Source organism: Accipiter gentilis, chromosome 25 (assembly GCF_929443795.1).
Source record: "Accipiter gentilis chromosome 25, bAccGen1.1, whole genome shotgun sequence".
NCBI lineage: Eukaryota > Metazoa > Chordata > Aves > Accipitriformes > Accipitridae > Astur > Astur gentilis.
In genome coordinates, this window is record NC_064904.1 from 20,657,889 (window position 1) to 20,675,014 (window position 17,126).

Sequence of the window (17,126 nt, forward strand, 5' to 3'; positions counted from 1 at the left end):
CGGGCGGGAAGGAGGGAGGGGAGGGGCGGCGCCGCCGCCTCAGTGCCGCGGCCATGGCGGGCTTCGTGAGGGAGCTGGAGCGGCGGGGCGGACCGGCTCTGCGGCTGGAGCAGCGGGCGGCGGGCGGCGTGGGTTGCGTGGTGTGGGACGCCGCGTTGGTTCTCGCCAAATTCTTGGAAACCGGCGCCTGCCCTCTCGCCCGACGCGAAGTTCTCGAGCTGGGCGCCGGTACCGGTGCTGTCGGGATCATGGCGGCCACCTTGGGGTGAGCGGCGCCGGCCGGGGCTTGCGGGAGGGCGGACGGGGCCGCTCCGGTTCCCGCCTGTCCGGGCGAGGGCGAAGCGGGGACAACGCTGTGACTGCCGGGAAGGGGCAGGGGCAGGTCCCTACTGCCTGTTTTACCACCTCTTACCCCGCTTTTTTTGGCGTTATTTGCGTGAAATCTTGCAAATTCTCGCAAAACGCCCGTGTGGTGCGCGGTCGCTGTGGCGAGGGACCGGTGGGTCGGGCCGTAACGCCGTGTGTGTTCCAGGGCGAACGTGACGGTCACCGACCTTGAGGAGCTGCAGGAGCTGTTGACGGTTAATATAGAGAACAACAAACATCTGGTGACAGGGTCAGTCAGAGCCAAGGTACTGAAATGGTTTGTATGATCCTTTAACGTTTCTGTTCAGCTTTAACGGGGCTTCTGCTCTTGCCGTGTTAAATTCCCAGATACACTTGAAAACACTGCTGTAAAAGGGAAGCTCAGCGTAAGAACATAGCAGTTAACTTCATGCTCGGTCCTATAGTAGTATGTGCTGTATTATTATCGAAGCTTGTTTTCACCTTTTTTTTTTTTTTGCTTCTTTTTAGGGGCGAAGATGTTACAGAATTTCAGCCTCCCCCCGATTATATACTAATGGCTGATTGCATTTACTATGAGGAGGTAAACGAGGACTTTGCAAAACCCCTGTAGAAAGCTTCCTTGGGAAGGGTGTGGGTTCAGTGTGAGAAGTGTTCAAATAAATATTGTGCTTCTGTCTTGGCCCCCGTGGTTCAGAGGAATACGTAGAACAAGGCTAGAAAAGGCATTTTTAACAGATTAAAGACTATTTTAGATTCAACCAGATACCTTTTTTTATGCTTAAAAAAAACCCCAAACTTAATATTTGTGCCAACCCCCTGCCCCTTTTTCTTTTACATTGGGAATGAAGTGTGAAGCAAAACGTTGTAACTGATAGTTACAAACTGTTTAATGCATTGGTAAATGAAGTTTAATAGTGCCACATTTGCATTGTTTGGGTTCTCACACTTCTCTTGGCAAGGCAAAAGGAGAAGTCATGCTCTGGCTAAGTGGTTGCTGTAGTCTGCCTCATCTCCTCAGCAGGAGCTCTGTAGGATGTGCACAGAGAGCTAACAGAAGCTGCAAAAAGATGGAAATGATCTGAAGAACGCTATGTCCCAGTGCCCTTTCAGTGGTCTTACCAGCCCCTTGCATTGGCTCCCTGCGTGTTGGTCCTGTTTCAATACGTAGTGGTCTGGATCTTAGCTATGTTCCAAGAATGGTTGAGAAAATTCTCACTTTTGAAACGTGTCAAGAAATAGTAATTGTTGTGTGCCTCAAGGAAATGCCTGCTCAGCAGTGTGGGATGTTTTTGGCTTTGATGCTAGTTCAGTTTTCTTGGTCAGTCTGTGAAACTCTTCTCCTGTGCAGTCTCCCTTTCTCCTCTGCTTTCCAGCTTGCCCCCATGTTCTTTTTGTCCCAGTTAAAGTACTAAAAATAACTCCTGAAAAGCAAAACTGGAAAGTTCTCTCTTGGGTGAAGACTTTAGTTAGAGGGTATTGTGCCAGTAAAATGAACTTGAAATCTAAGTGGGAAATACTTAACCTCTTTTGGGCAGTCATTAGAACCATTACTGAAGACACTGAAGGACCTTACTGGCCCTGATACGTGCATCTTGTGCTGTTATGAGCAGAGGACTATGGGAAAGAACCCTGAAATTGAGAGAAAATACTTCGAGGTAAGCGTTTCTAACGTGCTTTTTGAACACAAGGAAAATAGCTTGGATACAGGAGGTCTTTGTATTGGACCAGCTAAACATCAGTGGCAGTTGCTACATATACAAGTTCAGGTTGACTGCACAAAGTAGAGTTTGTAGCAGGAGAAGCACATTTGTCTTTACGTGGGGCAGAAAATTTGGATGGTGACTTGTGAAATTATTGTCCAACTTAGCAGTAGCAAGATACATACTGAGCTTTCCTTCCCCCAAAAGGTTGAATTAACCTTTCTTGCCTTGCTAATCTTAACTGTATTGATGCTTTTGATCGAGGCAGCCAGGCTTACATAGGTTGTTAAAAGGCTCTCTAGCTCGTGATATCATTTGCAAAAGGGCCACCATATGTGAGGTAATACCTGTCAAAATCAATCATTTAGCATGTTCCGTTGAAAGCAGAGGGAAAATACAGGTAAAGTTTTCCAGAGTAGCTCAGGAACACAAGACTCTGCTAATTGATATAGCAGCTTTTGCAAAAATTTCCTCCCCCCTCTCCTGAGGGAGCGTTAATAGGAGACATAGTTAAATAGTCCAGCTGTATCTTCTGTGCAGGTAAAGAAAAGGAGCACAGGTAACAGCTGAATCCTCCTAAGGTTGTGGGGATGGCAGTTAGTGCAGGGTTTAACTCTGCACCTGTGAAGTCTGCTGAAAAGTAGCCCTTGTGCAGGAGTACTGGATTGTATGTGGTAATACTACTACTACAAAAAAGGGGAAGGGCAAAAATTCCAGGGTGATTTTTACATGTTAATAAAAGCACCTTTTTGATAATTAGCCATGCCTCGAACTCTTGTGGGGACCTGACTGTGAGTAGGGTTCCTATAATAGACATCAGCTCTGATGAGGTGCCACTCCCACGATAAACACAATAGGTGTTTCTGGATGATTTCTGCTCTCTTGTAATTTATTTCCTTCCTTAGCTTGCCAGGGTTCAGCCAAGTTAATCTTCTGAGTGCGTTGCAGACTTGATGCTGGGGCTTTTTAGCCTTTTTTTTCCCCTTCCCCTCCAGTTGAGAAGGTTGGCAGATAGAGGCAGGTGCTGTGGTTTGGCTTAGGACTTCGGAGACTGGAGGAAGCAAAATGCTTTTATCACAAGTTTTTAGATTTTTCTTAAATGTTTCAAGGTGTCTGTAACTTCGAATTGGCACTGGAGTAGTTAAAACGAGAGTCAGTGTGCTGCACGGGGGGAAAACGGCTTACATGTTTGTAGAGGCCTTTAGTGGAACAGTCTGAGCCTGGTGGTTCCAGCTTCCTAAGGCTTCTTGCCCTCAAGCAGTATATTGTGGGACCTTCTTAACTGAACATGTTTAGTTCAGAAGGGCGGTCAGTGTCATTTGAATTGTTTTGTGTGTGTTCTCTGATAACCAGCTGCTTCAGATGGACTTTGAGCTGGAAGAAATTCCCCTGGATAAGCACGATGAAGAGTATCGCAGCGAAGACATTCATATCATGAATATCCACAGGAAACAAACGGTAGGTTAATTTAACTGGCGCAGCAAACGCTGCCAGGAATTCACAGAGCTGCTGTTTTCTTGGCGTAGTGTGAGCGTTCCAGGGGTGAAGCTCTGAAATGACTGTGAAATACTTTTAGGGACCCTGTGGAACTGCGGACCAGAACCATGTGTGTACAAAGGAGCTACTTTGTCCTGAAACCCAGTGCTCTGCCAGGTGCCAGCCTTTGTCTGCAGCAGGACCATGCTTGAGCTGCACGCCGATTTTCTGTTCTGCTTCCGCACTCTGTAGGGCAGCGGGATCTCAAAACTGGAGTTTTGAGGCATCAAAGCAATTAAAATAGTACGCCCACTGCTGCTTTTAGTACTGTGTGCTCTGCTGTACAGCCCTCTCCCCAAAACCAGTCTCCAGACGTGGTACTTGGCACCTGTCAGGCTTGATTAGATCATTTTTTGGTTAATTGATGGAGCAGACAGTTATGCATGAAGAAGATTACTTTGCATATTGCACTGACACAACATGCGGGTCCAGTGCCAAACCCAGGCCACTTAAAAATCAGTACTTTTTTTTAAAATCTCTTCACAGAATTTTCCATCGTGAGATCTTTGACCACAGTATCTGTCCTTTGGCAACTGGTAGAGCTCTGGAGAAGAGGGAGAGGGTATAGAATAACACCACAAAAGGACTGTCTCCAGTGTGGTTTGTGACTCATCTACGGAAAATGGCTTCTCGATGGTGGGCTTGGCATGAGGCACCCGAAGAAGTTAGACTAGATCCATTGATTGCGCCTTCCAAGAGGACAGACGTGAGCTGTCGATGTCTGCCAGCTGAGGCAGAAAACGGAACCAGAGCTTCACCCAGAGCAGCGCTGGGTACGTGTTCTGCTTACCTCTGCTTGTCAGAGCAGCGGGCGGCTTGCTGAGTGCTCGCGGAGCGGATCCAAGGACACCGCACCATGGTCTCTGTGAGGAGAAAACTCTCTGAGTGGGCTCAATCACACAGCCCCAGATAGACAGTTAATAAAATTTTTACACTTGAGATGGGTGTCAGATGGTGGGGTTTGTTGCTTTTTCTTTCAGCCTGTGGTTTCTGTGTCATTCCTGCATTGCAGAGGTCCTGGGAGTCTCATTCCAGGAGCAGAGGCTGTTGGTGGTGGTAGGTACTGCACAGATGGAACACGCACGTGGTCCCTGCGCCTGTGTGAAATTGTTCTTCCTTTTGATTTCACCTGCGCTTTTCTGGTACAAGGATCCACGGTGTTAAAAGTTCAACACCTTCAAACGATTCTGGTGAGCAGGCTCATTGCTGTTGGTATTTCTCACCAAGCTGCCTCTTGTTTTGCACAGCAATGGCTTTGAGATGCAATTTCAAAGTAAATCTCACTTCTGCTCTGTAGCGGCAGCGGCCGTGGCTGCCTGCGCCATCCCGCAGCCCCGGCTGCGCGCTGTGAAAGTAGGTCTGCTGCGACAGAGGTGCTGCTCAACGTGATTTGGAACAGCCCGTTACAATTCCTTGTTCACGCTGCACACAGCACGAGCGGTCCCTGCTTCAGAAACCTGAGTATTTAGGCTAAATGCACTGGGTTTTCTCAAAACCTCAGCCATTGGTTTTGGGGGGAGCCTTGTTCGTGGGCACCCAGGCGCTTTCTGGGCCTGCCCTGAGCTCGGGCTCCCTTTATCTCCAGTAAGAGCGTTCCTTGCGAACTTCACACTCCATAAAATACTGCCCTGGCTTGCAAAGCACAACAGTGATGAGTAGCGAATGCACAGCAAAGTGAGAATGTAATTTGTCGTAACCGCACGTGTTATTTGTTAACTTGTTATGAAAAGAACTCCTTAATTAACCGGTGGCCTGCAGGAAGATATTTACTGGCATGTTTACGCCAGCATGACTTCCCTGGTAGAAACTCTTGTTCCAGAAGTGGTGTCTGAAGGTGCGAGAGCCGTGCCGTTTGCCGATAGCATCTCCCTGCAGCCGCAGCCTCTTTGCTGACTGCAGACCCCTGGGAGGAGGGGAGCAGCGTTTCCCAGGGGTTTGGTGCTGACGGAATAATTGTATTTTATCGATGGGGCGTGTGATTTCAGCACTTCCTTTATATATGGGCTCGGATCTCTTGTCGAGAAGAAAAAAGGGAGGAAGTCGTGCTTTTCTCTTCCCCGCGCGCAGCCGCTGGCTGCTCCGCGGTGCCCTCAACTTCATGCCTGTAATGCTAAAGTTGCAAACGTCATAGGGCGAGGGGGACCTTGTGGGGGGGGGGGGTCACGGGTCCCGTCACCCCCCGCGCCATCTTCCCGTCACCAGCTGCACCCGCTGCAAGGGGGGATGTAAAACCCAACCGCTTCTGCTGCCGCTGCTCGGTCTCTGCGAAGAGGAAACCGCCGATAACCAGGGCAGCGGGGGGGTGACGTGTGCTGTGTCTTGTCCGGATGAAATGGCTGCTTTTTTTTTTTTGCGGGGGGGGGGGGGCAGAAAAAAGGGCTTTTGGAGAGGGGATCGGGATCCTCCTGCTGGGGCTGAGCTCCATGGTGGCTGGGGATGGGGTGGCCATAGGGCCGGTGGCTGCGTGGCACAGGGATTACTGCTCTTAACCAGGAGCAGGCGTGGGGCCCTTCTGGAAAACGGGGTGCGAGGGAAACGCTGGTCCTGCTTCTTGCCTGCCTCACCCATCCCATTTGTCCCCGTTGGTTTTTTTTTTGTCCCAGCCCTGTCCCGTTGGGGAGAGCGTGCGTCGGCTCGCCTAAACACAGGGTCTCTTCGGCGAGGTTTGGCGAGCTGCCCGGCATTGCCTACGCGTGGCTTTGCCGGTGTCGGGCTCTGCCGGGCACAGCAGGCACTCCTGAGAACAACTCCCATCCCTGCCGGCACCGTACCGGCCCAAATCTACCCCAGCGCTCTCCGCATGGGAGACCTCATCCCTCCCTTGGCTCCACCGGCCACGCAGCCGCCTCCGAGCTGGCTGCCGATGGAGCCAGCAGCACCAAAGCCATGGTGTCTGAGCTGGGTACACATCCTCTGCATCATCTTGCCAAAATTTGATTACACCCTTGCAAGAGAGAGCAGCAAACCTCCTGTGGGAACCGGTTTGGTGCCACCGGTCACAGGCGGAGGTGTTTGGGAGACCGGGGCGTTTGCCGAACATCGCGCTTAAATAATGGACATTTTCTGGAACCATTTCAATGCCAGCTCGAATGATGGGAAACACGCTGTGTGGATTGCGGGTGTGGAGGTCGCCGGCGATTTCCACGGGAGAGCCGTGATGCTTGCGTGCCGGGGCGGCATCGCCTCGTGCTCGGGTCAGACCGCAGCCTTGGTGGGTGGCTCATTCCTGGCCGGACCCTCCAGTGGCATCCGCATCTCGGTGACACCGATGGCAGTGCCATCACCCTGTGATCCTGCTGGGGCTTTGCTGGGCTGCTTACTCTTTGCTGTGACAGCCAGTGTAGCTTTTCACTTCCATTTAGATCGACGGCGAGGGCACCTGGATGTGGTCCGGGATGGAGCACAGTGTCTAATGCCAGCTCAGCACCAGCCGCATAAATCGCTGATCGCTTCTTTTTGCCCTATTAGTCACGACACAGCTCAGAAACCTGCCAGACCTCAGGAGATTCACCCTTCACATACCCTGATTATTATTTTTTTCTTTCCTAGGAAAAGCACGGGATGCGGGGCAGCTGCCACAGAGTGCGCCGGTGTCCAGATCCAGCCATCCGTGAGCAATTCCTGCGCTTCTCCTGGCGCTGCTGCAGAGCCCCCCAGGATTGCGTGGGGCCAGGACCCGCACCCACGCATCTCCCGGGACTGGTAGCTTTGCTTGGGAAAGGCTGTCCTCCGCAGCTGTATAATCATTTTCTGTGCATGTAATCCTGGACAAATGGATTTTCCTCTTAGGAAATACTTCTTGCCTGTGGCATTAAGAGATAGTGTTAGAAAAAGCTCTGTATTACAGCGGATCTGCTCCTGCTCCCACCAACTGCAGTGGGTCCTCCGTAAATGGGCAAGTGGCTCACTTAAACTGAGTTTCTGGTTCATTTAGAGGGAACAGATGCCCCCGAGGCTGCGGCTGATCGCTGCCGTTGTGCCGTTTCCAGACCCTCAAGCCGAGGAGCTGCTGTGAACGGCACAGTAACGCCGACACTCGCCCACTCGCCCACGGGAGATTACGTATGGGGGCTCCCATCCCCAGCTGCGCTTGCCTTCTGCCTCGTCGGTCCCTGAGAGGTGGCTCGTACCCGGCCGAAGGAGCGAGATGATGAGCACAGGATCCCGGTTTGTACATGCCCTACTTGGAAAAAAAAAACCCAAACCCAAAACTGCAGCGATTTCATCTGTTTTCTGCAAAAGGGTTGGGCAAGGCTCCCTGGGGACCGTGGCAGGCACAGCACCAGTGGGTCACCGTGATGCCGGCCTCATTAGCGGAATTTCAAACCCCAGGTCTTTTGCCAGCCTGACCTGGGGGTGCTCGGTGGCGTGGGGACGGGGACGCTCCACGGTGGCTGGAGCGGTGCCGACGTGGCTCTTCGACCCGGTGCAGGCACGGTCCCACGCGGAATGCGAGGAGAGAGATCGCAGCCGCCTTCTCCGCCCGCCTCCCGAAACGGTGTCGGTTCAATCTGCCCAGGGCTTGCTGCCGGTCAGCGCCCTGTCGTCCCCCAGAGCGGAAAAGCCGTGGGACCTCCATCTCGTGGTCCAGCAGTTATCTCCTTTCACATCCCGATACGAAAAAAGAGTATTTTCTGCTGCTGAGCAAACAGCGAGGGGTGTTTTTGCAACAAAGACGCCAGTGAGTGCTTGCTCCTGTGCTGGTGGGTGACTACAGCCGTGGTTTTCAGCCCTGAGTACGAGTGTTTGGGTGCTCCCAGCCCCGGGGAGCGACCCAGGACCTCGGCAGGGTGATGGTGCAGGTGGTCCATGCTGGCGTCGAAGGTCAGTGGTCTCTTTTGAGGATCCTCTTCTCCTCCCAGCCACCATCCCGTGGGAAGGGGATGGAAGATGCCGATGAGCAGAGAAAGCGGTGGCTGCAGTTCTGGCAAATGTTTTTTGGCCTTTTGAGACGTTTCTGGAGGATGCTTCCTGCTGCCCCTGGGGATGGATGGCTGAGTCCGCCCCCGGTTTGCTGTGGGAGGTTTCACCTATTGCTGCGAGCTGTGAGACCCATGTGCCTGAGGCTGCGTGGCCTGCAAGCAGCACCTCCATCTTCGTGCCTGTAATTAGTGTGTGCCAATTATTTCTGCCCTTGCCAGCTCTCATGTGGGATGTGGGGGCAGCTGAGGGCATGTCAGACTAACTCGGAATGGGTGGTGATAAAGGGCTCCTGCTTTGGCTTGGTTATCTTTTTTTTGTTCTTCTTGCACTTGTGGGTTTGCTTTGCTTTTTTTTTTTTTTTTTTGAAAAAAAAAAAGAAAAGGAAAAGGCTCCATAAGGGAGAAGACAGCAGTGGGCGAGAGGGAGGTGGGGATGCCTTGGGGAAGCAGCCAGGCTGGATACGGCTCTTGCCGAGCTGGGACGTGGTCCCTGGTACCCTGCCAGCGCCGGCTGGGAATTGCAGGCAGCCCCACGCTGGTGGCCGGTCTGGCTGCCGGCAGGATGGGAAGGACGCGTGGCATGGCCCCTCTCCACGCTCGCCACCATGAGTTCACCCGTTTCCTTCCTCTCGCGGCAACCGGGCGGGCAAAAGTCACGTTTCTTCCTATTGCTTCTGTGCCCTGCCCCTGAGGAGGTTTTGCTCACGGCGATGCAGCGCTCGGTGGCCTTGAGGTCCCATCCTGGCACGTCCCCATCCGGCACGTCCCGGTCCCTGCTGAGCCCGCGCTTCCCATTGTGCCCAAAATCTCTGACTCATCCGTCTCGTGGCCAGCGGCCGGGGCCGAGCTGCTCCGCTCCAGTGCAGTCCCCGGCGTGTGCAATCCCCGGCTCACCGACATTTCTGTTCTCCTCCACGGCGGCAGGAATCGGACACTTCTCCTCCTGCTCTGACCGGCCTCCAAAACCCGGCTCTCCTTCGGCTCAGCTTCAGCAGAACCCTGGCCCGAGGCCCTTGGTGCAGGGTGTTAATTCACCTCTGGTTAGGACCTGTGCTGCCCCAAGGGGGAAAAAAAAGTGCAGTTGTGTCTCTGATGGGGCTGGATATGACCCCGGGCTGGCTGGCTGCTCAACATATGCATCTTTGCCTGCATGCTGGGACCAGTTTTCATGCCCAGGGTGATGAACGGACCCATTCCCAGTGCAGGCTCTGGGAATCCGGTCTGAAGCCGCGGATGAAGTTGTTAGTGACAGTTTTCTGCACGTGATTTGGCAGCAGCTGCACGTTTCGCTGCCCCTGCACAGGCTGGCAGCACGGGCTTAACCCAGTTGATGTGTGGTGGGTTCTGAGGGCTGGTGAGGCCATCTGGAGATGCGTTGTCCACATGGCCCCACGGATTCCCAAGCTCCAGCCACCCTCGGTGAGTCCAGGATCCCGTAAGATGCCTTAAATAAAAAATAAAACAGAGAAATAACCTGGCACGTGCTGCCCTGAGCGTCGCCCCAAAAGGAAAATCACTGTTGCCGTACCCGGCGGGGAATCCTGGAGGTGCTGCAGATTCTACCTCCTGTTGATGCCGGCTCATCCATCACTCCCAACCCGGAGCAGGATAAGAGTTCATGAGCAAGACACCACCGAGCAGAGGTAAATGCGGCAGCCAGGCGTGCAGCAGGGAGGAAGCAGCTCCGAAAAGCCACGTTTGGGGAAGCAGCATGTCCCTGCACACCCATGCCCTGGGGCTGCCGTCACCTCCTTCCCTGTGCTCCCAAAACCCTCCTCGTGGTGATATCCATGACAGAGAGCACGGCTCAGCTGTCCCTAGGCTGCTGCTTCACCGTGCCAAGTCTCGTCAGGTGCTAAATCCAGCATGGCCGGATTTTGGGCAGTGCATCCCTTTTTTGGGGGAACGCAACATTTTTGGGGGGAGTGCATCACTTTTTTAGCGATGTGCATCATTTTTGAGGGAGTGCATCACTTTGGGGAGAGCAGTGTCGGTTCAGTGTCGGTTCCCTGCCTTGGCTCACAGCCTTTTCCACCGCACTCAGGACCTGGGGACCTTCAAGGGCTGCGGCACGCGAAGAAGCCGAGTGGGATAGGGCAGGCGGGCGCCGGGAGCCCCGTGGGAGCCCCAGTGTCCCCACGGGAGCCGGGAGAGCCCCATCGCCCCATCCCCACCACCCACGCCGTGGCTGAGTCACTCCTGCAAGTTCGGTCCTTCCTGACCTGGCACAGGCAGGAGCTCCCCGGTGCAGTTTCGCACCCACCGCCCCGTTTCCTCGGCCAGCCCTATTTAGATGCCCAATTTCCTTTTGGTTTGAATGCAGAGAAAGAGTTAAGCAGCTACAGGCTTGTGTGGATTTGGGCCAGATATTTAAAGATCCACGGCTGGGAAAGGAAAGGGGAGGTGTGATACTCTCCAAACGCTCTCCGCAAACACCTCGGAGGCTCCCGCTGCCGTCCCCGCGCTCCCGGCAGCGACTGGTGGGGGAGAGGCAGAAAATGCCTTTCTCCTATTTTTAGCGCTTCGGCGGTGTCATTAGAATAATCTGGGATTGGAAAATGTTGCTATGCAAAATTGCCCGGCAAAGCAAAATTCAAAATATAAAGGTCTCGGATGCTGCAGGGTAAAGGTGATGGGGATGGAGAGGAAACAGCCGGCCGTGGTCAAACGAGAACTGTCCGGGGAGCGTGGGTGGCGATGGGGGCGAGCCGTGCCGAAGCGACGCAGAGCAATTTAATAGACATGGCCTTAATAACATCCCAGGAGAGGGAGGTTTAAATAGAGACGAGGTGCCTCCCAGGGAGGGTTATCCAGGCTAGCGGGACGTGCTGAGCCCTGCGCCAGCGCTGAGGACGCTTTTGCAGCCTTGTCGGCGATGCCACCAGGCTCCTCGCCCTTACCACGACGATGTCCCCTTAGCGCAGCCCTTGCAAACACCCCTCTGGAGCCCGGCGTGCTGGGAATAAAATAAATCAGGAAGGGCTGAGCGTTACATGAAAAGCTGAGCTGAACGGAGGAGCTCAGCCAGGCCTTGTCAGCGAACGTCCCCCTGCTGAACCGGGACCAAACCGGTAGAAATTACGCCCAGAAATCGTAACCCCTGAGCCGAGCTCGTGCAGGAGCCCGCTGGCTCGCAGCCGCCCGCTGCCCCGTGTGGGTCTCGAGCCCTCGTCCTCTTTTGCCCCTTGGATAACTTGGCAAAGTCCAAAGCTAAACATTAGCTCGGGTCTCGGAGCAGCTGCCGATGGCCAACGTGCTGCCCTCCGCTGTCCCCTGGCCGGGTTGGACCTCGTCCCCTTGGACTCAGCCTCCACCTCCATGCATTTCTCCACTTGATTTAAGGTGCTTCCTGGAGCCAACCATCATTTATGCACCTTTTCCCCCAGTCTAGATCCAGAAAGGCAGCATCTCCCTGGCGGCACATCCCTGGTGGTCCCCACCAAACCCCCTTCCCAGTGCCACGTTGCCTTTGCGCCCTCCGGTTCCCCTTGCACCGCTCCTCCTTTCTGTCTCACGAGCTTCAGCCGTCCCAAAAATATCTGATTTCACATCCTGATCTTGCAGCTCGAGTTTGTACATGTTGCTGCCCCGGCAAAGGCTGCAAAGACAAACATTTGGGCTCTTTATTTGGCTGTACCCTGTTCCTGGTGGGAGTTCGTCGGGGCTGTCCTGTGTTTGTACCTTCATCGCGAGCCTTTTTTTTTATTTTTGCAAATCAGATCGTGGGAAAAGCCGTTGGCGGCCTTGGGAGAGCAGCCAGGTCGGAGAGCATCCTTCCTGCTCCCAGCCATCCCCTGTGCGGGGTCGGAGGAGGACCAGAGATCTTCCTCTGAAACTGGATGTGTAAAACGGAGCTCGGAGGCTCATGGCAAACCCCGTGCAAACGGGTATCAGGTCCTGGAGGCTGAATTAGACCTGCGTGGGTGTGATGGCTGCCGTTCCGCTGCTGTTCAGAGTGTGACCTTGGAAGCCGGTGCTGCGGCCAAACCAACTGGGAAAATGGGAGAAAAGCATCACCCCAAGTGGAGCGACAGCCACGAGTCCCAGACCACCTCCCCTCCCTCACACCAGGGACTATGCCTTGCCCGGCCGCACCTCCTGGTTATCCGAAGCCCCTTTTTTGGGGGGGAATAAACCCCACCAAAGGGCAGGGATGCTCCTTTCCAGCCCCAGCAGTGCCAACCCACAGCACCCATCCCCGAGGGACCCCACGGAGGGTCCCCACGTGCTCGCCGGCTGCTGGATCTGTTTGAACACCCGCCGGGCCGGGAGGGTGGAGCGCGATCGTTGCACGGTTAATTGGATTTGGCCGCTGCGACAGAAGGGCCGGGGATTAGGGCGCAGGAGAGGAATTACTGGTGGGGGCAGGAGCTGCCCTCAGGGTCTTTTGTCCTGGGGGATTATTGGTGGGGGCTGACAGACGGGGTTTGATGTCGTATTCAGGACGGTCGGTGTAATCTCTTGTCGCAGCATCGCGGGCGGCCCTTGGGGCCGTGGGGGGGCCGTGGGGTTCACCCCCTCCGTGGACAAACCTCCCGGCTCTGCTCCGGCTGAGGGCTCGGTGTCGTGGATGAAGGATGCTCCAGGCACCTTTGCACGAAGGAGGCTGCTCTGTCCACTGCCAAGTGATGGGAAGGGGCCATGTCCCCCACCATGCACTCCCCAAAAGGATCGGCAGCTCCTGAAACCCATCCGATATAGCTGCTAGAAAACGATGGAGTCATCCTTCCCTGGTGATGTCCTGCGGTATTTAACAGCAGCTGGACGTATCCTCCATGCAGCCCTTTTTGACCGTGTTTAGCTGCTGGCGTTGACCGTATCTGCAGGGTCGGATTCTGCCCCTCCTGGGACCAGGGGTCTCTAAAAACAAATAGGGACTGGAGTTGAGGCAGAGGGGTGAGCAGCTCTCAGGAAGGGGCTGTGCTTTTTCCTCCCATTTCTTGCTGACAAAAAGCAGCTCAGAGGTTCCCAGTGGAGGGGGGAAACACCAAAAATACCTTAAAGGGATTGTGGATGCCAGCTCCAGCTCCACGCAGAGAGAGGGACATCACGGGGGGCTCCTCCAACACCCCTGCCCTGCCACAGGGTTCCTGCCCTGCCACAGGGTTCCTGCTCTGCCAGAGTAGCTGAAATGCCTCATTTCCACAAAAATGAATGGGAAATGAGCTCTCTAAATCCTCTGGATGTTGGCCATCCTGCTGCCGAGGTTGCAGGGAACCCATCAGGATAACCCAACCCGGCGGGGGGCATGCAGTCCCCCGGACCCAGGATTTGCCCAATGCGCTGCACAAAAACACCTAATTAGTGTTAAACTAGCCCCCAAAAAAACCAAATAGCTGCTGCAGTTTTTGGTGCATGGCATGGATAAGCCCCCCCCCCCACCCCGAAAGCTGTGCCAAAGGGAGGGGGCTGCACATGGCCACCCGTCGTTAACGGTGACTGTTTAATTTCCTCCTGAGCAAGGCAGGGGGTTTGCTCCGTGACTAGCATCGGATGAGATAAACTCGCCCGAGGAAAGCCATGGCATGGGGGGAACCTGAGATCCCCCGGGACTCTTTTGGGATTTGCCGCGGAGCTGGAAGATGATGGGCAGTCACCTTGTCCCGCCACCCAGGGCACATCCCTCAGTGGCGGTGCCGGCACTTGGGATTTTGGACAAAGCCGGGCTTGGGGATGACGCTGGCTCTGCTCCAGGTTAGCCGGCAGCTGATAAACCAGCCGGAGCACGGCCACTCCTCCGGAAAAACTGAAATTCAGGAGAAGCCGGTGGAGCCGAGGGAGCGATGTTGCGTAGGAGCTGGAAGTCACCAAGTCACCTCCCTGCGCAGAGGCTGGCCGGGGCCACCCGGGGCATCCCCAAAATGAAGCATCAGTCAGGCAAATTCAACATGTTGTGGCAGTGACGGGGAATCCCAGGGGCAAATCACGGGGACTCGGCGGTGCTGCGGGAGCCAGGTCAGACCGTGTCGCCCGTCACCCCTTATCTCCGCAGGGCGCTGCCGTCCTCTCCCACCAGGAAGGTCCTGCCAGATTTATTTTGGGAGACTGGAGAGAGACCACGGCTCATCCCTGCTGCCACCATCCCGCTGCCCAGGGGTGGCAAAGCTGCTGCCGGCAGGAGAAGGAGCAGCCAAACCGAATTCATCTGGGGGGGCCTGGGGGAAACAGGGAACAGCTCGGGAAAGCCTGAGCCATGCAGGGCAAGTTCGAGCAGTCTGGGAACAGGTAATACCTGCTGCACCTCCTGGCAGGGATTACGGGTGTAGCTGCTGGGGCGTGCACGCCGTGAAGGCAGCAGCGGGATGGGATGGGTAAAACCCTCCAGCTGAGCCTGCGCCTCGCTCCCAGCAGGATTCATCCCTAAAAAAAAGGAGGATGAGCGGCAGAGGGGGTCAGGGGGAAGCAGACGTGCCCTTCATACCCCCTCCCGTCGGTTTGGTCCCGGTGCTTGGCAAAGGGAATGCCGTGGCAGGGTATTGCGCCGTGGCCGGCACAGCCCGGGAGTGACGGGCAGAGGGGAGCCGCAGGTGCCGGCATGCCCGGGAAACTTCAAGAAATCTCCTTTTACACCCAAATCCCCAGTTTGCAGCCCAACCCCAATGTCAGCGGGGTTCAGCAAAGCCGAGAGCGTGATTCACCGGGGAGGCAAACCCAGGTGCTGCCATAGGGACCGGGCTGCGATACGCGGCTGCGGTGTTGCACGCCGTCGTGCACTGGGCATCAGCGTGGGGTCTGCTTTCAGCCTGACAGATGTCTTTCGTCAACAGGTTGGGTTTTTTTGACTGTATCGAAACGTGGGAGAGCAGCAGGGTTTTACGCTGTGGAAAGCGGTGCTCAGCGTCCACTGTGCAGGAGTTAATTGGTTTTCTTTATGCTAATTGCGAGGGGAAGTGAAGAATGCCCTTAATTGGAGGGCAAATCAGCCGTGCAGAACGGGCTCGATTTACCAACCCAGGCACAAAAATCCCAGCTCTCACCCTTGCCATAGCAACGCGGAAATGCAGGGTATTCTGCTCATCCAGCCAAAAAAACACCCGGGATGCTCTCCTCGGGGACATGCTTTCCCCTTACTGGTGAATGGGCCCTCCCCAGACATCCCTATGGGGAAAATTTAGACTCAAAGCAATATTTCCTGGGGTTTAAAAGACTCCTGGGGAGGTCTGGTTGCAAGGGACGGTTGACTTCACTTTGTGCTTACCTGATGGTGTAATGGGGTCTGATGGGACCCGTCTTGGCTGGAGGCATCTTGTGTAAGAACCCAACACTGAGCCCTGGGAAGGATGCTTGGTCCAATGGGGGACACCCTGTTGACCCCAGATTCTCCCACCCCTCTTCCCGACGTGCCCTAAATCCGGCCAAATGGCCGGATTTAGGGCACGTCGGGAAGAGGGGTGGGAAAACGGGGTCCCCCCCTGCACCACAAGCCACAGAACTGGGATGTAAAAGGCTTGCAATCCATCACATGCTGCTGCATCCACCAAAAAGTGATTTATTTTTCCAGCTCTCGCAGTCTCTCGTCAACCAGCTTTGGACCGAGCCCATCGCTGGGCTGCCGACGAAGGTCGAGGTGGTATTTGGGATCAGGTGGGCGCATGGTGCAGCGAGAAACACCCATTTTTGGCCCCAAGCACCAAAAATATTGGAATAATAAATAATAATAAAAAAATCCCTATTGCAAAGCAAACTTCTCCTGCACAAATCAACTGGTTTTGGGAAGAAAAACTGCCAGCCCCGGGACTCCTCACCCACTGAGCCTTTGCAGAGCTTCCCCATTTTGCAGGGATGGGAAGAGTCCCATGAGCCCACCGGCTTCATAAAGGGGAGTGAAATTTGGGAGCTTTGGAGGGGCTTTGGAGAGACCCCGGAGTTTGCCTCCGCAGCCACTCCCACAGGGAATTTAGATGTTTTCTCCTCTTCCACTTCCAAGCCCGAAACATCCCTGCCGGGACGGCTGGTTACACAGGTCAAAAAAAGCCATGTGAGTATGAAAATCATATTGAAAAGAGCTGAAACTTAATTAGGTCACATCCTTTAGCAGCAACTTGTGATCTGGCAATGCAAATCACAGCCTGCCTTCGTGCACACACCCGGGCTGGTGAAACCCTCGGCCGATCCTTGTGCCAAAATTGGAGTTTGCTCCTGGGCTAAACATCTTTCTGCCCCTGATTGCAGCCCTCCCCGGGTACAGGGAGTTTGCAGAGCCACATCCCGCAGGCACGGCCGACTTTCTTTCTTTCATTTTCGCTGCGTGTTATGTGTAAGACACATTGGAGAGATAAAAGAAGGGAAGATGTGGGGAGGAACACGGGTGGCAGTGGGGGCCGGGGCATCCCGGTGTCTCTGCAGGCTTGGGGTGGGGAATGGGGGCTTGCTGACACCCCGTTAAATCAAAGCTCCTTAAGCAACCTCAGCTGAGAAAGGAGAATAACTCTAATTTACAGCATTGCACACTGAGGCTCTGTCTGGAAAATATGACAGCGGTTAATGAGGAAAGCACGCCGTCGTGATTTCCCTCCGAAGCTGAACAGCTGGGGAAAAAATCAGGAAAACGTGGTATCCCTCCAGTTTGCTGGGAGGTGAAACCCTCCTGCGGTTGTGTTTTGGGGTGTCAGCCTGGCTG

At 54.7% G+C, this 17,126-nt stretch overlaps 1 protein-coding gene across 6 annotated transcripts; it reads left to right on the top strand.

The window, feature by feature from the left end:
* VCPKMT (valosin containing protein lysine methyltransferase) lies at positions 1–8,855 on the top strand. 6 transcript variants are annotated; one of them, XR_007509635.1, is made up of 7 exons: positions 1–265; positions 533–643; positions 856–928; positions 1,884–3,506; positions 4,071–4,357; positions 4,565–4,774; positions 7,134–8,855. XR_007509635.1 is itself a non-coding variant. In XM_049829033.1 (6 exons), exons 1-6 carry the CDS (start codon positions 54–56, stop codon positions 4,083–4,085), a joined length of 636 nt encoding a protein of 211 aa, XP_049684990.1. In that variant the 5' UTR covers positions 7–53; the 3' UTR covers positions 4,086–4,523. The 6 variants fall into 6 exon arrangements, 1 of the variants encoding a protein (XP_049684990.1); XR_007509637.1 differs by lacking the exon at positions 4,565–4,774 and having other exon boundaries at positions 7,134–8,854; XR_007509634.1 differs by lacking the exon at positions 7,134–8,855 and having other exon boundaries at positions 4,565–5,711.
* The last annotated feature ends 8,271 nt before the right edge of the window (positions 8,856–17,126 follow it).